At 29.6% G+C, this 21,826-nt stretch overlaps 2 protein-coding genes across 2 annotated transcripts; both read left to right on the top strand.

Annotated features, from left to right (window-relative positions):
• Nucleotides 1-8,529: 8,529 nt before the first annotated feature.
• LOC130967870 (protein JINGUBANG-like) lies at nt 8,530-10,463 on the top strand. Its single transcript, XM_057892906.1, has one exon. The coding sequence runs from the start codon at nt 8,591-8,593 to the stop codon at nt 10,184-10,186; it is 1,596 nt and encodes a 531-aa protein (XP_057748889.1). The 5' UTR covers nt 8,530-8,590; the 3' UTR covers nt 10,187-10,463.
• A 5,166-nt stretch (nt 10,464-15,629) lies between these two features.
• On the top strand, nt 15,630-20,363 carry LOC130967519 (extra-large guanine nucleotide-binding protein 1-like). Its single transcript, XM_057892412.1, has 8 exons — nt 15,630-16,892; nt 17,170-17,307; nt 17,468-17,572; nt 17,671-17,865; nt 18,099-18,276; nt 18,389-18,633; nt 18,990-19,153; nt 19,509-20,363. The coding sequence occupies exons 1-8, from the start codon at nt 15,876-15,878 to the stop codon at nt 20,098-20,100; spliced, it is 2,634 nt and encodes an 877-aa protein (XP_057748395.1). The 5' UTR covers nt 15,630-15,875; the 3' UTR covers nt 20,101-20,363.
• Nucleotides 20,364-21,826: the final 1,463 nt, after the last annotated feature.

The following is a 21,826-nucleotide window of genomic DNA, read 5'->3' as shown; positions in this document are numbered from 1 at the left end:
ATAATCCCATTGGGAATTGTTTAATTATATATATATTTTTTAAAATATATATTTGTTGTACTCGTTATACAATATATTATATATACCTAGATAATATTAAGATAATAAAATAAAATAAAATTTAATCAAATTCTATATCTTTATATTAATATTGAGCAATGCGAAAAGAAATTAAAATTAGGCATGCAATGAGGCCACGTGATAGATGATTTATTTGAACAATCTCAAGTGGATGGCATGTTATTATAAGCAATAATAATACTATGGTACCGAGAAGTACTAATACTATATTGACCACTATTTATGGATGATGGATAGATCATAGCAAAAGCTAAGCTAGTAAAGTGCACGCATGTGTTATAGCATGTATATAAGGTTATGAATCAAAAGAAAGGCCTTATTAGATAACGGCTACCATCATAATATGAAAAATTATTCACAAACTTGTGCGGTTTAAACCAATAAAAAAATTAAAAGAACAATATTAATAGTTATATTTTTAATATTTTTAAATTAATCATTATATATATATATATATATATATATATATATATTTGAGATTTATCAAAAATTAAATTTTAAATTTTTAAATATAAAATTTTGATATTATATTATAAAGTTACTAATTTTAAAAATTTAAAGCAATGCCAGGAACCAAAAGGGCATTAACCAAAAACCAGCCAAAATATTTTTGGTGAATTTAAAATTTTTACGAGTTAATATATATGGATGTTTATTCTGTTAAGTATCAGAATGTTTTTTTTTCATACTAAACGAATGTTCTTTTATATATTTTTCGAATTTTTTTGTATTGCAAATGTGAATGTGTCTATTTCTTTAAGAATTTCATATTTTTTTTAATTTTATAGATAGTTAATTATTTTTGCTAAAATATAACTAGATATTTCTTTTGTTAAGTATTAGGATATTTTTTCATATTAAATGAATGTTTTTTATATTTTTTGATAAAACCGTCCTCGAGTATTGCTTCCACGGCCTACCAAGGGGCCAAATTGTCAGCGGGTCGAATCGTTGCGTTGTGTATGGAGATTCCGGTATTTTGGTTGGGATCGGTTCTGTCTTGTGCGGTAATTGAGTTGAATTGGCCGGTCATAGAGAGGCGGGGGGAAGATATTGCAATATTGGAAGACTATGGCAGCGTTACCAAAAATAAAATCAACGGTGTCATAAATGTGGCAGTCGTTGTAGAATTGACGCATGGAATAGGCGTAGAGTGTGTCTTGGTAGCCCTCGAAGTTGCACATGTAGAAGGTTGATAAGCCGGTTCCGCTTCTAAGGGAAACTGCTTGGTACTTGCTTGGTCCTGCTATGTTTCAGAATGTTATATTCACTGCTATAAAATAGAAGCGGAAGCGATCGGAAGAGTGGGTCGCGGTGGAGAGGCGGAGAAGGCTTGACGGTGAGAGAGAGAGGTTTGTGTGTAATTGTTAGAGATGGGTAGATTAATGTGAGAAAGATGAAAAAGATTTTTATAGATTTCAATTAGGTTTAATTAATTAATTTTAAATTTTTTAAAATTTGAATTTAAAAAATTTAAAATTAATTATTAATATAAATTAATATGATTTTGTTTAGTTTTTAATTGGTAACCTCTTGGTTTTAAATACTTTTTTAAATCTAAATTAATAAAAAAGACAATATTAATAATTATATCTCTAACTATATGTACTATTTTTTAGTATATTTTTCTATATATAGGAAAACAATTTTTTTCCATGTTTTTTTCTTATTTCTTATGGATATTATTTATGTCTTCTTGATGTTATACCAAACTCTATGATTGGCTTCATATATATCCACCACCAGCCATCCTATAAGACTCATCATGACTCTATATAAAAGGAGCAATAGAAAAAAATTATCATTACAATAATGTTATAGATAAAAAAAAATTATTTTATTAAATATTTATTAATTATTATAATAATTAATAAATATTAAATATGATAAATTATAATTATTTTTAATTAAATTTTTTTATTATCAAATATTTTTGTTATCATTATATCGAACTCCGATCCATCGATCACATTGGATCATTAATTATAGCTTATTAATATATTGGTTTTTTATGGCAAAATGGCAAGAATAGCTAAGATGCATGCACATTGGATTATTCTAATAAACTATTAATTAATTTGGTTAAATAATTAATTTATTTATCCATTTAAGTAAGTATTAGAGTTTAATCTTATCTTGTATATATAATAATTATTAATTAATAAAAAATTTTTAAATAAAATTTAAATTTATAATAAATTAATCTTTAATTTTTTGGCTGACCAAAAATTAGGGTTCGCTAATTAGTGAATGGAAATTGCTTTCAAATATCTATCATGTATATTATAAAATAAGGACTATTATCATTATTATTTAGGCGGTTTGTGAATTTATAACATGTATTATTAATACCAACTCTCATATGATAACGTATTGTATTATTATATTTTTTGTATAATTTCGAAGTAGCCATAAACCATGACAGCTTAGTGTACACTTGCCACTAATAGCAATTTCATCGCCTAGATTTTTTGCTTCCATCAAACCCTAGACTTCATCAATATCAATTTTCTATAGCATGCATCATGCATCATCAATTCATCTTATATATCTTGCCACTTAAGGATATTATTACGTAAGTGTAATAATGTTTAGGGTTAGGATAACGTGCTTGATGATTAGCAGACACAACATCGTAATTAACTTAAACTATTCAAGCACAAAACAATTACTAGTAGTAGTTGAATATTATTACTTTTTGGTTGAATAGTTGAGTAGTAGTGTACCTAAAATAAAAAAGAGAGTAATTTACATACCTTCTTTATATACTTTATTAATTTAGAGTATTATTTCTTTTGTGACTCTATGCAATACCGAAAAGCTAGATTGAGATATAATTAATGCAAGAAATTAAGGGAACTTCGTCATGATCTAAGACAAATTATCAAAAACGTTACACATATTTTGCCAAGTGTCCTAAGACAAAATCTTGGGCACCCCCTAATGTAGGTGAGAATATTGACATGCTGTGGCCTTATAACTGACACGTATATATGTTGTTAGATTCACGAAACTTTTTCTCTTAATTTTTTAATAATTTGCATGTATATGTATGCATCCGATACGGAAAATCACAGATACTATATACTAATACTCTCTAGATATCTTGTGTATAGTTATAGTAATTAAATATATGAACCATGCGTGTATATTACGATCCAAAGTGGAATCCTGCCAGATAAATTAATTATTCATTCATATATATAGATTCACTGAATTTCAAGTATATATGTATACAAAAATTACATTATGAATTTAAATGGACAACCAAGTATTAATTTAGTACTGAGAATTTGAATTTTGTTTTGCACATCTAATAATATATTAGTCAGTGATAATAAAGTTTTTGATAAATTAAAGTATATTTTTTATTTTTAAGATTTATAATTTTTTTAAAAAATAAAATATTATTTTAATTTTTAATGTTTGATATAAATTTTATTTTAATTTTTAATATTTTAATCATTTTATTTATATTTTAAAATATTTAAAATGATATTAATATTATTTATCATCAAATTTTTTACTAACAGTTAACAAGATTAATGTATTGTTAATAATATTTTTGTAAAAATTATATTTATTTAATATTTTTCTTTTACTTTTATCTTTTTAATAAGTCTAAATTTTATTCTTCTATTTTATTTTTCTTCCTATTTAAATTCATCTTAAAGAATTAATAGTATAAAAGAAAAAGAAGGAAATAGGAGAAAAAAATATTTAAACTTGTTGAGAAGATGAAGTAAGAAAAGAGAATTGAAAAAACGTAACTTTAATAAAAATATTATTAACAGTATATTAAGTTTGTTAATTGTTAGTGAGGAATTTGACATTAGAATAACATTAATGTATGTTATTTTAAATATTTTAGGATAAAAATATGACGATTAAAATATGATTCACCCTATTGAGAACTAAAACAGTACTTTATTATTTTTTTAAAAATATCCTTAATTTTTAATTTTATTCAATTTTATTTCTAATAAATTTTAATTTTTAACTTTGTCCTTAAAATTTTTATTTATTTTAAAATTATTTCTAAACGTTTTCAATTTTATCTCCAATATTTCAGATATAGAATTAACATCCAGAAATAATTTTAATATAAACCAAAAATATTATAAACAAAATTAAATACCATTAAACATTAAGAATATTTAAAAAAAAATACAAATATTAAAAACACAAAACATACTTTACTCTAAATTTTTAAATAGAACTTCATAATTTTTAATTATAAATACCTAAAAAATACTTCGTTTTTAACTTTAAATTTTGAATAGGTGTAGAATTTATTTGAATAGTGTTCAAAGTTCCAAGAAAGCACTGAATATATATGAGAAATAAAAAAAATGAAATAAAAGTTATACTTTAAAAATTTCGAAACACGAATTGTTTTAATTTGACCATGCAAAAAATTAATCCGATCAGGATCAGATATATACTATCATATATATAATTTTTTAAAATGTGAACCATATCTAATGAAATCTAATTAATTAGTATAATAAGAAAATACTGGTCTGGTTGTATACGCTAGCGCAAAATGGCATCCAATCCCAGACGTAGTTACAAACTTACAATGAAATGATGCATGCATATTTTGAAGTCAAAATAATGTAGGTAAAAAGCGTTTGGTCACATTTTAAATTAAAGTAAGCTGCAATAATAATATTATTACCTTTACCTACCAGGAATAAAATATCCTCTATATATACTTTAAATGGTGTTAGTTCATTTTATTAAATAATTATTTTCTTTTAAAAAAATAATTTTATAACATAGTATTAAAAAAATTTAGATTCAAAACATTTTCTTTTTTTATTTTGAAGCTATATATAAAAGTTATTCAATATGTATCCTCATTTATATTAGGAATAGTTTATAAGCAATGTTATGGTATTTAATTTCTTTTTTATTTATATTTTATAAACATAATAAACTAAAAAAAAAAACATTGCAATTTAAGATTAAAAAAATATAACTTAAAATAAAGAGTTGATCCAACTCATAATAATCATTTTAAAATTATATGAAAACCAAAATAATTACTCTTAATGCTCAAATTCTTACTATAATAAGACAACAACAAAAATACTTACTATAATAAGTATATATTCAGTATTTAAAATAGGAAGCGACTCAGATAAAGAAGAAGGTAAAAACGTATTTTTATAAAAATATTTTTTAATAATTAAAATTTAGTATATATAATCGATTAAATTGTGTTATTTTTGTTAAAATTAAGCTAGACAAATTGAGTTGACCGAAAAATAATATATCAAATCTTGAATTGGTTTAAATTAATATTATTTTTTATAGAAAATAACTACAATACTCTATTATAGAAAATGACTAAAATATTTCTATTATATATATTAATTTTAAAAATATTAAATTTTAGTTCTTTATTTCTCTATTGTAGGGTTAGGATTTAGAATTTTTAAAATTAATATATATATATATATATATAAATAAGAATATTTTAATTATTTTTTATAATAAAAATATTATAATTATTTTTTATAAAAAAATAATATTAATTTAAACTAACTTAAGATTTAATTTATTATTTTTTTTAGTTAAATTAATTTATCTAATTTAATTTTAATAAAAATAACATAATTTAATTAATTATATATATTAAATTTTAATTATTAAAAAATAGTTAAAAAAAAAAGACGTTTTAAACGTCAAAATAATATTTCTCCATGCATTGGATGTGAATTTCTCATTATATTGATTCCTCCTGAAAAGTGAAAACAAGCAGATGTGGTTCACCACCAGAAAATATGTTATTTTCTTTCTTAATTTATTTTGTCCGGCTTTTATTTAACGCCGTGATCACACGTGTATACGTATTACGTATTATATAAAGTTCAATGTATTATTATTTATTAGGATTCAATAATAAAAATGGTCATTGAATTGATATATAGCCAAGCTCACTGTTCTAGTAGCATTATTCGTAATGCTTACGTACACATGCCAAATTTGTCCCCTTAAATCGTTTCAAAGCTCCACAGGCCAAACACGTATATCTTATTGCACATGACAAGTAAAAAATCTCCTCACAAGAATAAGAAAGTTGAAATATCGGTTATAAATTTTTTTTTATATGAAACACAGGAAAAATATTGATATTTTTGTTAAAAATTAAATTATTTGAAATAATTATATATGGATAAATTTTATAGATAAAGAGTTAAAATAAGTATTGCACGCACCATGTATAAGATACATGTTAAACATGTGTTATCATGTTGCTAACACAAAATATGTATTGAATACGTGTTATTATTTTGATAATATATAAAATGCATGTTAACATATTTTTTTTATATATTTCTATAATATTGTTCAATTAAAACACTATTTTTATCTTTATATTAAAAATAATCTTAATAAAATATTAATTAATTTGGTTTTTTATTTTTTTAACGATAATGATTAATTTCATTTTTTCATTTTCAGTGTTCCTTTGAACCATGTATGTTAGTTAATTTTGATCCTTGAATTATCACACGAATTAATTTAGTCTTCTAATTTTACGATTAATATATCTTTTTAATAATAAAAAAATCATAGATACTTTTAGAATTGAAGGATTTAATTTTTAATATATTAACAATATAAGAATTTATAATTATTTTAATTAAATTTATTCAATTAAATAAATTTTTAAATAATAATTTTTTAAAATGAGTTATTCTTAATAATATATAACAATGATATACGATAAGATATATGTGTAGAATTATTTTATACTATCAGTATATAAAAATTATATGAGATGTTGCCGTACATATCAATTCCAATAATTCATTAACCAAAGACCTCTACAACAACTCATTGAATAATTACATATGAATCCAATGAAATTTTCTACTCTACATTATTCAGGTTATATAATTTGGCCAGGTCCTTTTCACACCATATGATCATCACCATAATCAATTCTAAGGTGGTCCTTATTTATACACTAATAATCCAAATTTAATTTAGAACTACAAATAAACAAGATAAAGATTGCAATATATGGTGAAGACGTAGCTAGATTACTAATTGGTGCAGTATTTAAGCATATGAAAGGTATTGAAATTATTGCGGCGTTGAAGAAATGGTAATAATTAATAAATGGTTCGTACCATTACCATAAAGGTGCATATATGGTTCAACCAACTTTATGACTTGGCAACATTTCATTGTTTATGAAAAGAAGCAAAATGGAAGAGAAACCGAACCCATGTTTTGGCTACACGGCAAATAAAACAAACCATTCAACAAAGTTTGTCCTTCTCATTTTTGCTCCTCCTCTTGTTTGGAACTTCCTATGTATACAATTTTGATCCACTCTATTATACGTGTTGAAACCTTACCATATTGTATATGGTTCTAGATAATAAGTAAAAATTCGTCACATGTATCATGTATCACATATATATAGCTCAGTAGTCACGTGTTTCTTAATAATTTTTGGGTTGTATTAATAAAAATTATTATTATTATTATTATTGGTTAAATATATACAAGTTTAGCATTAAATTCATGAAGGATTTTCAAAATCGTATAAAGTTAGGTGATCCGATCCCTTGTTTGAAAATTAACAGTAGTTAAATATGTCTATATACATTGCCGTTGAAACTGTGCATCACAGTTTGCAAGCAAAAGTCAAGGGTTATGAAAGGAAAAAAATGAGATTAGAACTACTTATTGAGTATATATATATAGTATCACAATAACATAAATAATTATTTATTTATTAATATCTTTTTGATTTTTCGCCATATCTTTGACCTTATAGATCAAGAATTAATTTATTGAAAATTTAAATTTTATTTAAAAATCTGTTATTAGTTAATAAATTATTACATATATAAAATAAGATGATTACTCAATTAATTAAAGTTGATTATTTATTAATTAATATTAAGAATGGATAAATGAAAAGAATCTTGGGAAGCCTAATGACATGCCATCGAAACCGTCCAGCACAGGCCATTTGCATTTGCATGGAGGAGCTGACTCTACAAACTATATACGATACGAAACGCTCCAAAACGTGGTCGTGTCATATTCATTGTTGACAACCTACAAGGTCAGATAATACACGAGACTACACCCCCTTCCTTCTATGGAAATTTCAAATGTCAAACATACTATTCTCATTCCCAAATATTTTTTATCTATACAAACCCAAAAATACAATACTAAATCACTTCAACACTCAAAACAAACAATTGTTATTTCTTCTTGGGCGCAGAAAAATGAAAAATCATAATTCATAATTGATAACCATGTCCATATTGAGTTGCTAGTTTCCAATTAGAACCGGCAGTCCCGGTTTCCCATTAGAACCACGTGTCCACCACCCAGTGGCCACTGTTCCATACAACTCTATATATAACCACTACCCCGCTTCTCTCTCCCAACTTTCCATTTCATTATTCCTTCATTCCTATCAATCAAATAATTTCACAACGCACGCTTTCTTCGTATTGATTATTAGATGAAAAATACAAAAGGTGGTGGAGGCGGCGGCGATAGTGGTGGCACAATGTTAATAGAACAACGAAACGGCGTCGTTCGCCGACCTAAGCTAGGAGCTATATTTCGTAGCTCCGATCCAACCTCGCTCTACACACCCAACCACTTCGACGAAGATCACAACCGCCGCGTGACCAGCGGCTCCGCCCAAGCGGACAGCAGCAGCAGCAGCAATAACGCCTCTCCTTACAACATGTCTCCATACAACAACACCACCAGCAGCGTCTCTTCCTCTCCATACAACAAATCGCCATGGCTCTTACCTTCGATAAACTTCTTCCACCAAAACGAAATCGAAAACGACGCGTTTTACTCCCAAAATGGCCTAATCGGATCCATCGTTCGCGAAGAAGGACACATCTACTCCCTCGCCGTCAACGGAAGCTTGTTGTACACAGGCTCCGAGAGCAAGAACATTAGGGTTTGGAAAGATCTCAAGGACTTCGCCGGATTCAAATCCAACAGCGGATTCGTCAAAACGATCGTAATCTCCGACGAGAAAATCTACACCGGTCACCAAGACGGAAAGATCAGAGTCTGGAAGGTTTCTAAGAAGAATCCAAGCTCATACAAGCGCGTTGGAAGCTTGCCAACGTTTAAGGAATACTTTAAGAGTTCAATGAACCCTAAGAATTACGTCGAAGTTCGGAGGAATCGAAGCGCCGTTAAGGTGAAGCATTTCGACGCCGTTTCGACCTTGAGCTTGGACGAAGAAGCAGGATTGTTATATTCTGGATCTTGGGATAAGACGGTTAAGGTTTGGAGAATCTCCGATTCCAAGTGCTTAGAATCCATTGACGCCCACGAGGACGCCGTGAATTCGGTGGTTGCGGCGTTTGGCGCGTTTGTGCTCACAGGCGCCGCCGATGGAACCGTCAAGATGTGGCGGAGGAAGCAAGTGAGTGAGAAGAAGACGAGGCACGTGATCGATGGAATTTTGCTGAGGCAGGAGAACGCCGTGACGGCGCTGGCGGTGAACCGGTTGGCGGCGGTGGTTTACGCCGCGTCGTCCGACGGATTGGTGAATTTCTGGGAGCGGGATCTCAAGGGCGGCGGGCTGTGTCACGGCGGAGTTTTGAGAGGACATAAACTCGCCGTGCTTTGCCTTGCCGTGGCCGGAAACTTGGTGTTCAGCGGCTCTGCCGATAAGAATATATGCGTGTGGAAGCGCGACGAGAGCGGCATCCACACGTGTCTTTCGGTGCTCTCCGGCCACACTGGGCCGGTGAAGTGTCTCACCGTCAAAGAAGAAGAAGACCGCCGGCAAGGTCAACGCCGAAAAGGTGACCAGCGATGGATTATTTACACTGGGAGCTTGGATAACTCTGTGAAGGTGTGGCGCGTGGCTGAAAACGCGCCGGAGTTGAAGATGATACAAGGGTGGCCATTGCCGAGTCATGGCGGCACACCGGGCCGTGATAATTCTTCCACAGCAGGATCGAGTCCGTCGTCTTTGCCGGTGACAAGTGCAATTAGCGGCAATTTCAACAATAATCTACAAATAAATATCAATAATATCAATGATGTCTACCCAAAAAGGTTGCAGTCTCAAAGTTAGAAACATGAGACATTTTTCTTTTTGTGAAGCTTAATTTGCAGTTTGATACACACGTAATTATTAATTGTGTGTATTCTTTTTTTCTTTGGGACGATTGAATAGCATGGTTGCTTTGCATGTGTTGTGTGACTGCGTGTACATATTACAAAAAAAAAAAAAAGAAATTATTAAGACGGCTTTCTCAGCATTATTTTTTTGTTCCTAGTTTTAAATTGATGTACCTTTTTTAATTACCTCTTACAATCTGTTGTACATTTTGAAAAAGTCCTTATTAATTAAGAGGAGTGCTAGATCTCATTAAGTTTTGTTATTTGTAGCTATTAATTAGTTATTATTAATGTTTTTAATGATGAAGATTACATCTAATACGTGAGATTATTTATTTTTTTTATGGTTAAGTGCTGACTATATTTTAATAAAAGTGCTGACATCACTAATTAACGTTTATTATTTTTTTTGTGGGAGAGAGCTGAGTGCATCTCACAATGATGGGAGAAGAGATGAGTTTTTCATTACTATGGTGTGAACAAATCGGTCTCTCTGATTTGTTTCATTTTTTAAATCAACAACCACAAATCGGATGGTCCGATTTGTGTTTTTGAAAATAAAAAAATTTTTACTGTTGAAATCGGACCGTCCGATTTCTATTTCAAAAAATAAAAAAAAAAGTAAAAATACAAAACAGACCATGCGATTTGTAGTTTTTTCATATAAAAAAAAACACCTAATCTTCCCATAACAATGTATTACACATATATTTATACAATATAAAAAAAATTAGCCACTAATTAATTAAGGTGAGTTTTGAGTATATATTACCAGGCCAGCCATTCATATTTTGGTAACATGAAAATGGTGAAAAAATTAAATACCATTGACATTAACGAACAATGCTATATATGTAGCAAATAATCAAACAATGGGTATAGGTATGCAGAAGAGCAATTAGTTGAGAATTTTTCAAAAAGCAAAGGCAGGAAGAAGGGAGGGTGAGGCTCCTTTTGAAAGTCTTAATGAATGGGGCCTTGGAATTTTGGACGGTTACTTAGTCAGAATAGAGACACAAAGGATTTGGTACCTTAGGCCAGAAGTAATAGAGTATATGGACCAGTTTGGTTTTTGAAAATATGTTTTTGGAATGCATTCATGTTCTTAAAAATTTTAGAATTATAATCAATATTAAATAGGCCTAATTCAAAGAATAAAAATGCCTCACACTTAGATTTTTTGGAGCGTACATCTAACTCTGATATTATATTAAAATTCACTCAAGTTCAAAAACTTTGTAATAAGTTTCGTTTTCTTAGCTAGGCACTTGATATTTGTATTTGGTTATTTGTGTGACTGAAAATTACGGGCTGGCACATTCCCCGAATTGGAGGGACTAATAGTGGCCTTACTCTCGCCATAGATGATGATGATGTTTTACAGTTCATTATTATTGTTATTCCCTTTCAACACTTCTAGATCACAATTATATTCTTTAACTTTCCTGAAATTGAAAGCCTCAGTTACCTTAAATTAAATTTGTGTCTATTATTGCTTTGTGCCATGAAAGAAAACGTCAACATTATACTTGTAGTGCCAATTTGCCACTATCTATATTTGTGGGGACTGGGGAATATTACAGTAATTACAGTTCTTAATTAATAAAGATATGGTTTCTCTAGCTGGACTTAGCTTAAGTTGTAGTTTTGATGTTTCTACGTTATAGAATTTGAAGCTTGTCAAGTGCATGCGCATGTGTTGGTTACATCGTATAATATTTGATCTACGTCAGCATTTTGTTATCAACATAGACGGTGTAAGGTACAAATCCAGATTTGCCTAGCATAAATAACCATATTTGAAAGATAAAATTTACCCTGGCTATCAACAGGACTTCGTAAATATAAAATGAAAAGAGTCCCGCCTTTTGAATCTAGAATTTTAATACCATGTCATGATATCATTCATTCCAAAAGTTTCAGCTAATGAAAAAAAATAACGCTAATAGTTATATCTCCACGTACTTTTCCGGTTGAAAAAGCACTTACGCTACTTTCATATGTTAGTTCTCATACTATTGTTTTGGATTAACCTTTTTCGTAATCTTAGTCATGGTATGCTCTTTTTTTTTTCCTTAATTTCTATTTAGAAAATGTGATTTTTTTTTTGTTTGTATGATATATGAGCCAACCATGATCTGCAAATGACAATTAATAGAATAGTGACTTAAATTTTTGGTTTCTTATTGTATTTTTTAATTTGGCTGGCCAAAAATTAATCTGCTGTGGTATTGAATCTTTAACTAAATTCTATTTAAGGGTTTGCTATTAGTTAATAAGTTTTTGAAAGCACAAAATAAAATTTGAATATTTAACATTTATTTAAACAGATTAATGAGTTAATTATTAGACCAACCCAACTTAATTAACAGTAACATAAATTTATTGGCTGAGTTCAAGTACAGTGAGCCCAAATTTATTGGATAATTGAAGCGAAAACACTAATGGGCCAATAATGGGCCTTTAAATGAAAGTAACAAAGTCTACTACCAAACCCAACGATGACCCAAAAAGAAAAGGTCAACTCTCAAACACCATCAGAATTTTTATATTTTGTATTTTTGTTGTTCACTTGTTCAGTTGTTCATTCATTCATGGTGAATGTTACGATACTCCCTTAATATTTGGAATTTTGAAATTCTATTATACTATTAATATTATAATGTGTGTAGGCACAGTATTTTAAGAGATATTCTATTAATAGAGTTTTTATTGTATATTAATAATATCATTAAATAATTAATATCAAAAAATTATATTTTTTAAAAAAATTAATACTTAAAAAATTAACATTAACTTAAAATTATACTTTTAAATAAAAATTATAAAATAATCATAAAATATTAATCTTTCATCTTTACTTATTAACGTTTTTTATTTTAGTATTTTATTAATGTTAATTTTTTTACTGAAATAAAATAAAAAAATTTATTGTTTTTCATAACATTTTTTTTATTTTTATCTTTTAAAATTTATTTTGTTTTAGAATTTTATAAATTCATTGCAATACGATCTAAATCGTACTGATATATTTTTATTTAATCTAATTTTATTCACATAATTTAAAATTTTAAATTATAAAATTTTTAAATTAAAATTTAAATAAATATAATTTAATTAATAACTTAATTTAATTTGATAAAAATACACGTATTCGTATTATTATATTTGTATGATTAATTATATTTATTTGATTTTAAAAAAGTAACTATTTGTTTCTATTTTAGTGTTTTAAATTAAAATTCAATATTTTACTTTCTAACTCATTTAAGTAGTCTAATTTGATTTTAAAAGAACATCTTAATATTTAAACTTAATACTAAATAATATATTTGGTTCTATTAATTAAATTTAAATTCACATTTCTGTGTCTTAGTTATCCAAGAAAAAAAATTCAAATTCAAAATTTTTTTAATTTAATAAAACAACTTTAATTATTTAAAGAGTAAAGAATTATTTTTGTCCTCAACATTTTGGATAAGTCTCAAAATTATCCCTAACATTTAAATTGTCCTATTTAAATTCCTAATGTTTTAAAATTGGCTCAACGTTATCCTGCTATTGGCAATCTGTTAACAGAATTGACGACGAGAAAAAATTGAAACATTTTTAAAACATTAGGGACGTAAATATGACGAAAATATTGGGAACAAAAATAATACATAGAAATAAATTTTAATTTTATCTTTCAATAATATCAATTTTTTACGGTACATAGTTATTCAATTATTTTTTAATCACATCTAAGTAAATTACACTTAATCACATTACTTTCATTCTAAATAAATTTATTTTTTTATAATTTTACACTTAAAGTTATAAGTTAATATAAAAATAAAAAAATTTATTTAGAATGAAAGTAGTGTAATTAAATGTAATTTACTTAAATGTGATTAAAAAATAATTGAATAACTATGTACCGAAAAAATTGATATTATTGAAAGATAAAATTAAAATTTATTTTTATGTATCGTTTTTGTCTCCAACGTTTTCGTTCTATTTAAGTTCCTAACGTTTCAAAATCATCTCAATTTTGTCCCGCCGTCAATTCTGTTAACAGATCCCTAACGACAGGACAACATTGAGCCAATTTTGAAACGTTAGGGACTTAAATAGGACGATTGAAACATTAGAGACAACTTTAGAACATAAACGATACTTTACTCTAAAATTTATTTTAAACATGATATTTTAACTTTTTAATATTAAATTCAAATTTTTAAATTTAAATATATTTAAACAAAATTAATATTAAAAATATTTTTGTCTTTTTAATTAAATTTTAAATGGATATTTTAAAAGTTTAAACTAAATTTTCAACAGGATAATTTTATCTTTTTTACATTCAAACATAATTTCTTTTTATTTTCTAAAAATCAAACAACTCTAATCTTGCCAATGAATTATAGTTCAAATGGTATAATTTCTCCATAAGAGGTTGCGGGTTTGAGTCTCTCTATCTTTGAAAAAAAAACAACTCTAATCCTAAAAAAATATTTTCCCTTTTTGCAATTAATTAAAACATATTATTTTTTTTAATTCACTATAAAGAAGTATTTTGTCTTTTTAAAGTTTTTAATTTTTTTTTGTTAGAAAGTTTTTAATTTTTATTTCTATTATAATGTTGTAATGATTCAATAGCAATTTAAAAAAAAAAAAAAACGTAAAACAAGTCTAAGCAAAAACCAAAAAATAACATTAATCCAAACATTATTTAAATGGTTACAAAAAAAAAAAAAACATTATTTACGATAACTTATTCCTAACTTTTTAAGAGGAGTTTTAATACTCCAAACAACTGAGGAGCACTAAATCACGTCCCTTCATTCATGCACTTGAACTCAAAATCAATCTTAAAATTAAGTAAGTAAACGAAACCTCAAATGATATAGTCTCTTCATTTTTATTTAAAAGTCTCATATTCAAGTTTCATTCTTAATTTCAAAAAAAAAATAGTCATATTGATATACAACACAAAATAGAACGTGCCTCTAACCTCTAATTCCAAGAAGCTACCAAAAAGAAGCATTCAAGTTCAACTCACGAATTTCCAAATATGCGTGGGGATTACTTCCAATTTTCTTTTCTTTCATATAGCAAAACGAGTAATAAGTTTTCTTTCTTTATTAACAATGGGGTTTAAATCCAAAAAAAAAAAAAAACACTAAAAACATCAGTTTTTAAAAATAAAATGCCAATAGAATCAGTATGAAAAACATGTTAGTTAGGTAGTTATATCACCTTATATTATATAAACATGTTAATATGTTATATTTGTTTTGGGTTTGAATGGTTCCAAGCCGTCATTGTTGTCCATTTCAGCATTCTTTCCTAGCAACTTTCCAAACGCGTTTCGTTTTATTTTCCAAATTAACATATCCATCCTTGTGTTTCACTGTTTTCAGTTTTCACTCATGTCTCCTTCATATCACAACCTTTGACTTTGTCTCCTCACTACTTCCCTCTTCACTTGACATACTTTCTTCCTTCTTTCTTATTATGGTCTGTCTTTTGATATTCGTTTTTAACACCCTCAGCTAAGGAATTCCACTAATCTAACTCGAGAAATTCTGTTTATCTGCTTCAACTGGGAGCATGCCTACCACCTGTTTGAGTTTATGATCATTTAGATTCTCATAAACATGGCTTCTCTTCTGAAGAAACTAAGACCTGGGGTCCCTTCAGTGGTTGTTGATGATGGTGGTGGTTGTGATAGCAATTTCGAATTCTCCATTGCCGAGGAGTACAAAGGTCCTCCATTGAGTTACTTCATCCCTGAGGTACCTGCTTTCAAGCTTGACCAAATCCCAGTTGCTCCTATAGCTTCTTCTCCACCTCATCATCAATCCTCATTAGTAGTCCCAGTTATCCAACCTATCAGAAAATCAAGCAATGCTACAACGAAGCTTAAAGATGGTGGTAATGAAGATCATAAACATGGTGTTGTAGGATTGAATCTCATTTCCAAGAATTCAGATACGGCAGAAGAATCTGGATCATGTTCTGCTTCAGTATCTTCTGAGATATTTTCATGTAAAGCAGAGGATGAGGACATGGATGATCCTTCTAGTACTCCAACACATGTGAAACGCAATTCTGCTGTTAAATTTCGTGATCCCGACTCGAATGAAATGGTGGATGATGATTACAATGATGACGAAGTTTTTTCTGGTTCTGAGTATGAAAGTGGAATCAGTACTCCTATTATGAACTACGTGAGGCCAATTCATGCTGTAAGACCTGGGAAAAAAGGCACGTGCTACCGTTGCCTTAGAGGGAACCGGTTCACTCAAAGAGAGGTTTGCATTGTTTGCAGTGCAAAGTATTGCAGAAAGTGTGTGCTGAGAGCAATGGGGTCAATGCCAGAAGGAAGAAAGTGTCTCACTTGCATTGGTCAGAGGATTGATGAGACAAAGAGGAGGAACCTTGGCAATTTTTCGAGGATGCTCAAGTCCTTGCTCTCTGATTGTGAAGTGAAGCAAATCATGAATGATGAGATGTTTTGTGAAGCAAATCAGATTCCAGCAGAGCAAGTTGTTGTGAATGGGGAGCGTCTTGAGAGGGACAAGCTCATGCTGCTGCTGACATGTCGATACCCTCCAAAAGAGTTGAAACCAGGCTTCTATTGGTATGATAAATCAGCAGGACTTTGGGGAAAGGTGAAATATAAACCTCATTTACAACAGTTTTTTCGTTTATCAGTATCAATATACACTAACAAAACAGGTTGGGAACCACATTCTGATATGAAACCTTAAGGCATTAGGTCTGTTAGTCCTCCCAAATATAATATTATTCAGCCAATTCAAAGTTAATGTGTGAATAACATGCTCACACTTGAAATTTAAATTAACCTCTTTTCATGAACTTGCCTCTGATGTTTTCCTCAGATTGGAACTAAAATATATGATTCTTGATTGTGGTTGATTTGTGCAGGAAGGTCAACGGCCATGTCAGATTATAAGCCCTGATATTGATGTTGGGGGTAGCTTGCAGAAAAATGCAAGTCGTGGAAAAACAAGAGTAACTGTAAATGGTCGTGAGATTACTAAAGAAGAGTTATGGATACTAAAGGTTAGTTTGTTAACACAGATGTTGATTCTCTCATTAACCTGTATGCCAAGTCTCTCTAAAGGATTCCTTGAAATTTAATAACATATTAACATGTCATGATTCATGCATCCATTACTGTGCTGGCTTTCTACTAATTGTGGTTTACTTTGATTGATTGCAGCTTGCAGGAGTAAAATGGGATGGACCAACTGATTTCTGGGTGACTGCTGATGGATCATATGTTGAAGTGGGACATAGGAATGTCAAGGGCCGAATATGGGATAAGGTGATTGGTTTTATGCACATGAATATCTTGCATTGTTTAGATTTTCTTGTTTTAGTTAAAAAGCATTGGTGAATAATTTTTGCAAATTCTGTCAACAGTTTGGAGCAAAGGTAGCTTTGGCATTTCTGTCCCTGTCATTTCCACCTAATCTGGTGACTACTCCCAGTGAAGGTGAAGGCAAAGGCGAAGGAGTGAACGGAGGTAGCCAAGACAACAACCATCAGCAGAAAATGCTTCACAAGTTTCTACTTGTTGGTTCTGCCAAGTCAGGAACAAGTACAATATTTAAACAGGTAGGATGTTGCTAGACAATTATTAATGCACAATTTATGATTGTGGGTATTTGTGTAGTGTTAAATTTAGAGTATATCGGTAGTTGATTCTTGTCTGTAAAGTTACTGATATATATTATATTTTGTTAAAGTTTCCTTACTTTTGTTGACTACAATCGAATGACATCTGAATAATTCTGTACATCTTTTTGTTTAAGTTTTGATTTAAAATCTGACCGAGTCTATTATTGTAGGCCAAGCATCTGTATAATGTCCCTTTCTCTGAAAATGAGCGCCAAACTATCAAGTTGGTGATTCAGAGCAACTTGTTTACCTACCTTGGCATGCTGTTAGAGGGGTGTGAATATTTTGAAGAGAGGAGTTTACTGGAGAAAACAAATACAGAACATGTCGACGAATCCACTTCATCTGGTGATTTTTCTCCTAATTTCTTTATCCATTCCTGATAGTTTGTTTAGGATCTTTCATCTTTATGTATTGATATTTTCCATTCTATTTATTGATTGAATGATTCTGTTTGCAGAAGAGAACTCTGGGGAAATTATTGAAACAACTAACTATTCTATTAGCCCAAGATTACAAGGTTTCTCAGATTGGCTAATCAAATATATGGTTTCTGGTAACTTGGATACAATATTTCGAGATATTATTCAAAATTATGGGCCAATGGTAGAGGAGCTGTGGAGTGATCCAGCAATTCAGGCCACATACAACAGGAGACATGAACTAAAATTGCTCCCCAGAAATGCAACTTATTTTCTAGACCGGGTAAGATGATGTTCGTAACTAAAATCTATTGATCACATGTACATTCAGACTTGTACATATAATTGTTTGATCAAACGCTTATCACTGGGTCAAAAGTTATTTCCTTATAGTTTCTAAGAATTGCATCTAACTTAAGGGGCTAACCTATACAAGCTCCACTGGGATGTTAGGTGAAATAAAACCAACAATATGTAATTGAAGTTGAATAATGTGCATAGGAAAAATAGAAGTTTTTCGATTTTTAGTTCAACAAGAGATGACAAAATTCTGATCCTTAAATTATTTGGGTCATCGGTGCATTAAACCAAAAGAAACTTACTTATTCATAATTGTCTAAACATTTCTCGGAAATGCAGGCTGTTGAGATTTCCAAGATAAACTATGAACCTTCTGACATGGACATCATGTACGCTGAGGGGATAACCTTGTCCAACAGCATTACTTCAATGGAATTCTCTTTCCCTGTGTTAAGTGGTGATGAGTCTTTGGATCATGAATATCAGCATGATCCTTCTTTGAGGTAATTAAGCTCTAATATCTCTCGGTTCTACATTTGAGTATGCACTACTTCTGAATTGAACCCAAATCTAATGAACATCAGTGGCAATCTTCTGCATTTGGACAATGCACTAAAGCATATTGTACCCCCATTTTAGAAGCTAGCTAATACTACTCAAATCAAAGATATTCTAATGGATAAAAAACAATTTGGCAAAACATTGAGGTGGCGCCAAATATTACCGATGGATTTACAGACGAGTTATATTATCCATCTACTATTTAGTACCATAATTCTCTTATCGTTTTCCAGCGGATTTACAAGTGTCTTTGGCAGTAACTGAATTCTTACAAACTTTTTATGCTACGCTTTATAGATACGAACTCATCCGAGCAGATCCTACAAGCCTTGGAGCAAAGTGCAGGTTGTTGGACATATTTGAAGACATTGATGTTGTCTTATTCTCTATTGCCTTAACTGATTATGATGAGTACATTGTAGAAAGTAATGGAGTTGTCAGCAACAAAATGTTACTAGCCAAGCAACTCTTTGAAAACATCATTACTTATAGATCCTTCAACAACAAGAAATTCCTTTTACTTCTAACAAAATATGATCTGCTTGAGGAAAAGATTGAAGAGGCAAGTCTAACAAAATGTGAATGGTTCTGTGACTTCAATCCAGTTATCAGCCACAACCAAAAGAAAGGTAGAATTAATGATCATACCAATAGTCCTCCATTAGCTCAACGTGCTTTTCAATACATTGCTATGAAGTTCAAGACATTGTTCAAGTCTCTTACTGAAAGAAAGCTTTTTGTTTCACTTGTTACTGGTTTGGAACCTGATACTATTGATGAAGCTCTCAGATATGCAAGAGAGGTTATGGTGTGGGAAAAATGGGATCCTTCTGCCATAAATAAGTCTGAGATTACTTCAACAACCATTGATGAAGCAACCCTCACTTAATGATTATTTTCTCAAACAAGGGTTGTTTTTGTATAAGTAAAAGATATAGAGCTTAAAAAATTGATGTATGAAGATAGGTTTATGAGATGATTCAGTTTTGACTATAGATTCATGAAGTCACGATCAGAGCTCCTTCATGTTGTTCGTATACAACATTTTGTAACAAAAAATTTGTGTATATGTACACTACAGGAAAATAATGTTATTCTTTTTCCCTTTAATATAAATTCATCTCTGTAAATGGAAGTTAGATTCCTTCTTTATCTTTAGATGGAGTATAAATGTTTTTCTTTTTTTTTTTTTCTTATCTTGACTATAATACAAACCAGTCAATACTCAATAGTCTTCATCAGAAAAGCAATGGTAGCAACTGAGTAACTTATGAATATAGCTTTCTGTTTCTAGTGCTAACTGCTAACCAATGAAATTTTCTTTGGAGAGTTTACAAAATATCCAGATCTGACACAGAGAGAACTTTATCAATAATATCTGCAAGTTCTAAACTTTGATGTTCATAAAAAAAAGTCTAAACCTCTTTTAAGACCAGTAATTCAACATTCACAATAACTAACCAGGAATTAGGTTTAACCAAAGCCACATCCATGTCATCCTAAGAAATTAACAAGAATCCTTTTAGTTATATACTCTTTCTTCTTCTCTATTGATTATAATTGCTCATTTTGGTATATCTATATTAAATATACTGATAAAAAAACATACCAGCAATTTACAAGAAAAGAGAGAATATCCCACTTCCATGACCGCATTTTTTGTGTATAAAATTCAACCTCTAACTTCTGAACTAAATAAAACAAGCATGGACAATAGATATAATATTTCTACATCAGTTAATAACATTTGCCATTACAAATTCTCATGGACTAAGAAAACACATGCATAGAATATATACAAGAACCAAGAAGCTTATAAAAGAAAATCTTCTTGGTCAACAAGATTTGTCTCCATCATAATTCACCAAGGCACAAACCTATCCATAAGCAAACACACAGTTGCCTCAGACATAGTTGAATTCTCCATCTGAACACAAATCTTCTCCTTCTTATGTTGCTCTTTTTCCACCACTTTTGATGAACTTTCTTTTGCTTTTGCTCCTTGTGTTAAGAAGGGACTTCTTGCAAGAACCTTCTCTCTCAGCTTTGTGAACTCCCCAACCCATACATCAACCATAGCAGACATTTTCTTAGATGATAAAACAATAAGAGCCTTTAGCTTTTACTTTTTTGTGCTTTTTGCTTCTGAATGAAGTGTTAAGGTTAAGGCTAGTTTGGTTTATATAGGAAGTAATAAAAGGAGGGTGATGATCAATGTGTCATGCATAATCTATGAGCTTTTTAAGGGCACGTTGAATGTGGTGGCACACAGAAAAGTGACATGAATTAATATAATAAGGGATATGCCAATTTGCTATGTTCAATTGCTCAAATTTTGTTTGGTATATTCTATGATTCTATCTATTGGCTTCTGCTATTACCACTTTTCTTTTAAGCTGTGGTCCATTCTTGTGGGCCATACTTTGATGGTTCTACACATTTTCTATTCATATATAGTGATAGTGAGTATCATATCATACTTTGAATTTTACAAAAATGGACAAGGATAAGATAATCTCAAATACTCTAATCAATGCTTTTTCTTTTTTATCTTCATTGACACGTGTCCTGAATTATGAGGGTGAATGATTAAATTTTCCCGATTGTTGTAAATT

This window comes from Arachis stenosperma, chromosome 3 (assembly GCF_014773155.1).
Source record: "Arachis stenosperma cultivar V10309 chromosome 3, arast.V10309.gnm1.PFL2, whole genome shotgun sequence".
NCBI classification, from domain to species: Eukaryota; Viridiplantae; Streptophyta; class Magnoliopsida; order Fabales; family Fabaceae; genus Arachis; species Arachis stenosperma.
Note: the sequence above shows the minus strand (reverse complement) of the source record. Positions and strands in the feature narration are given on the sequence as shown.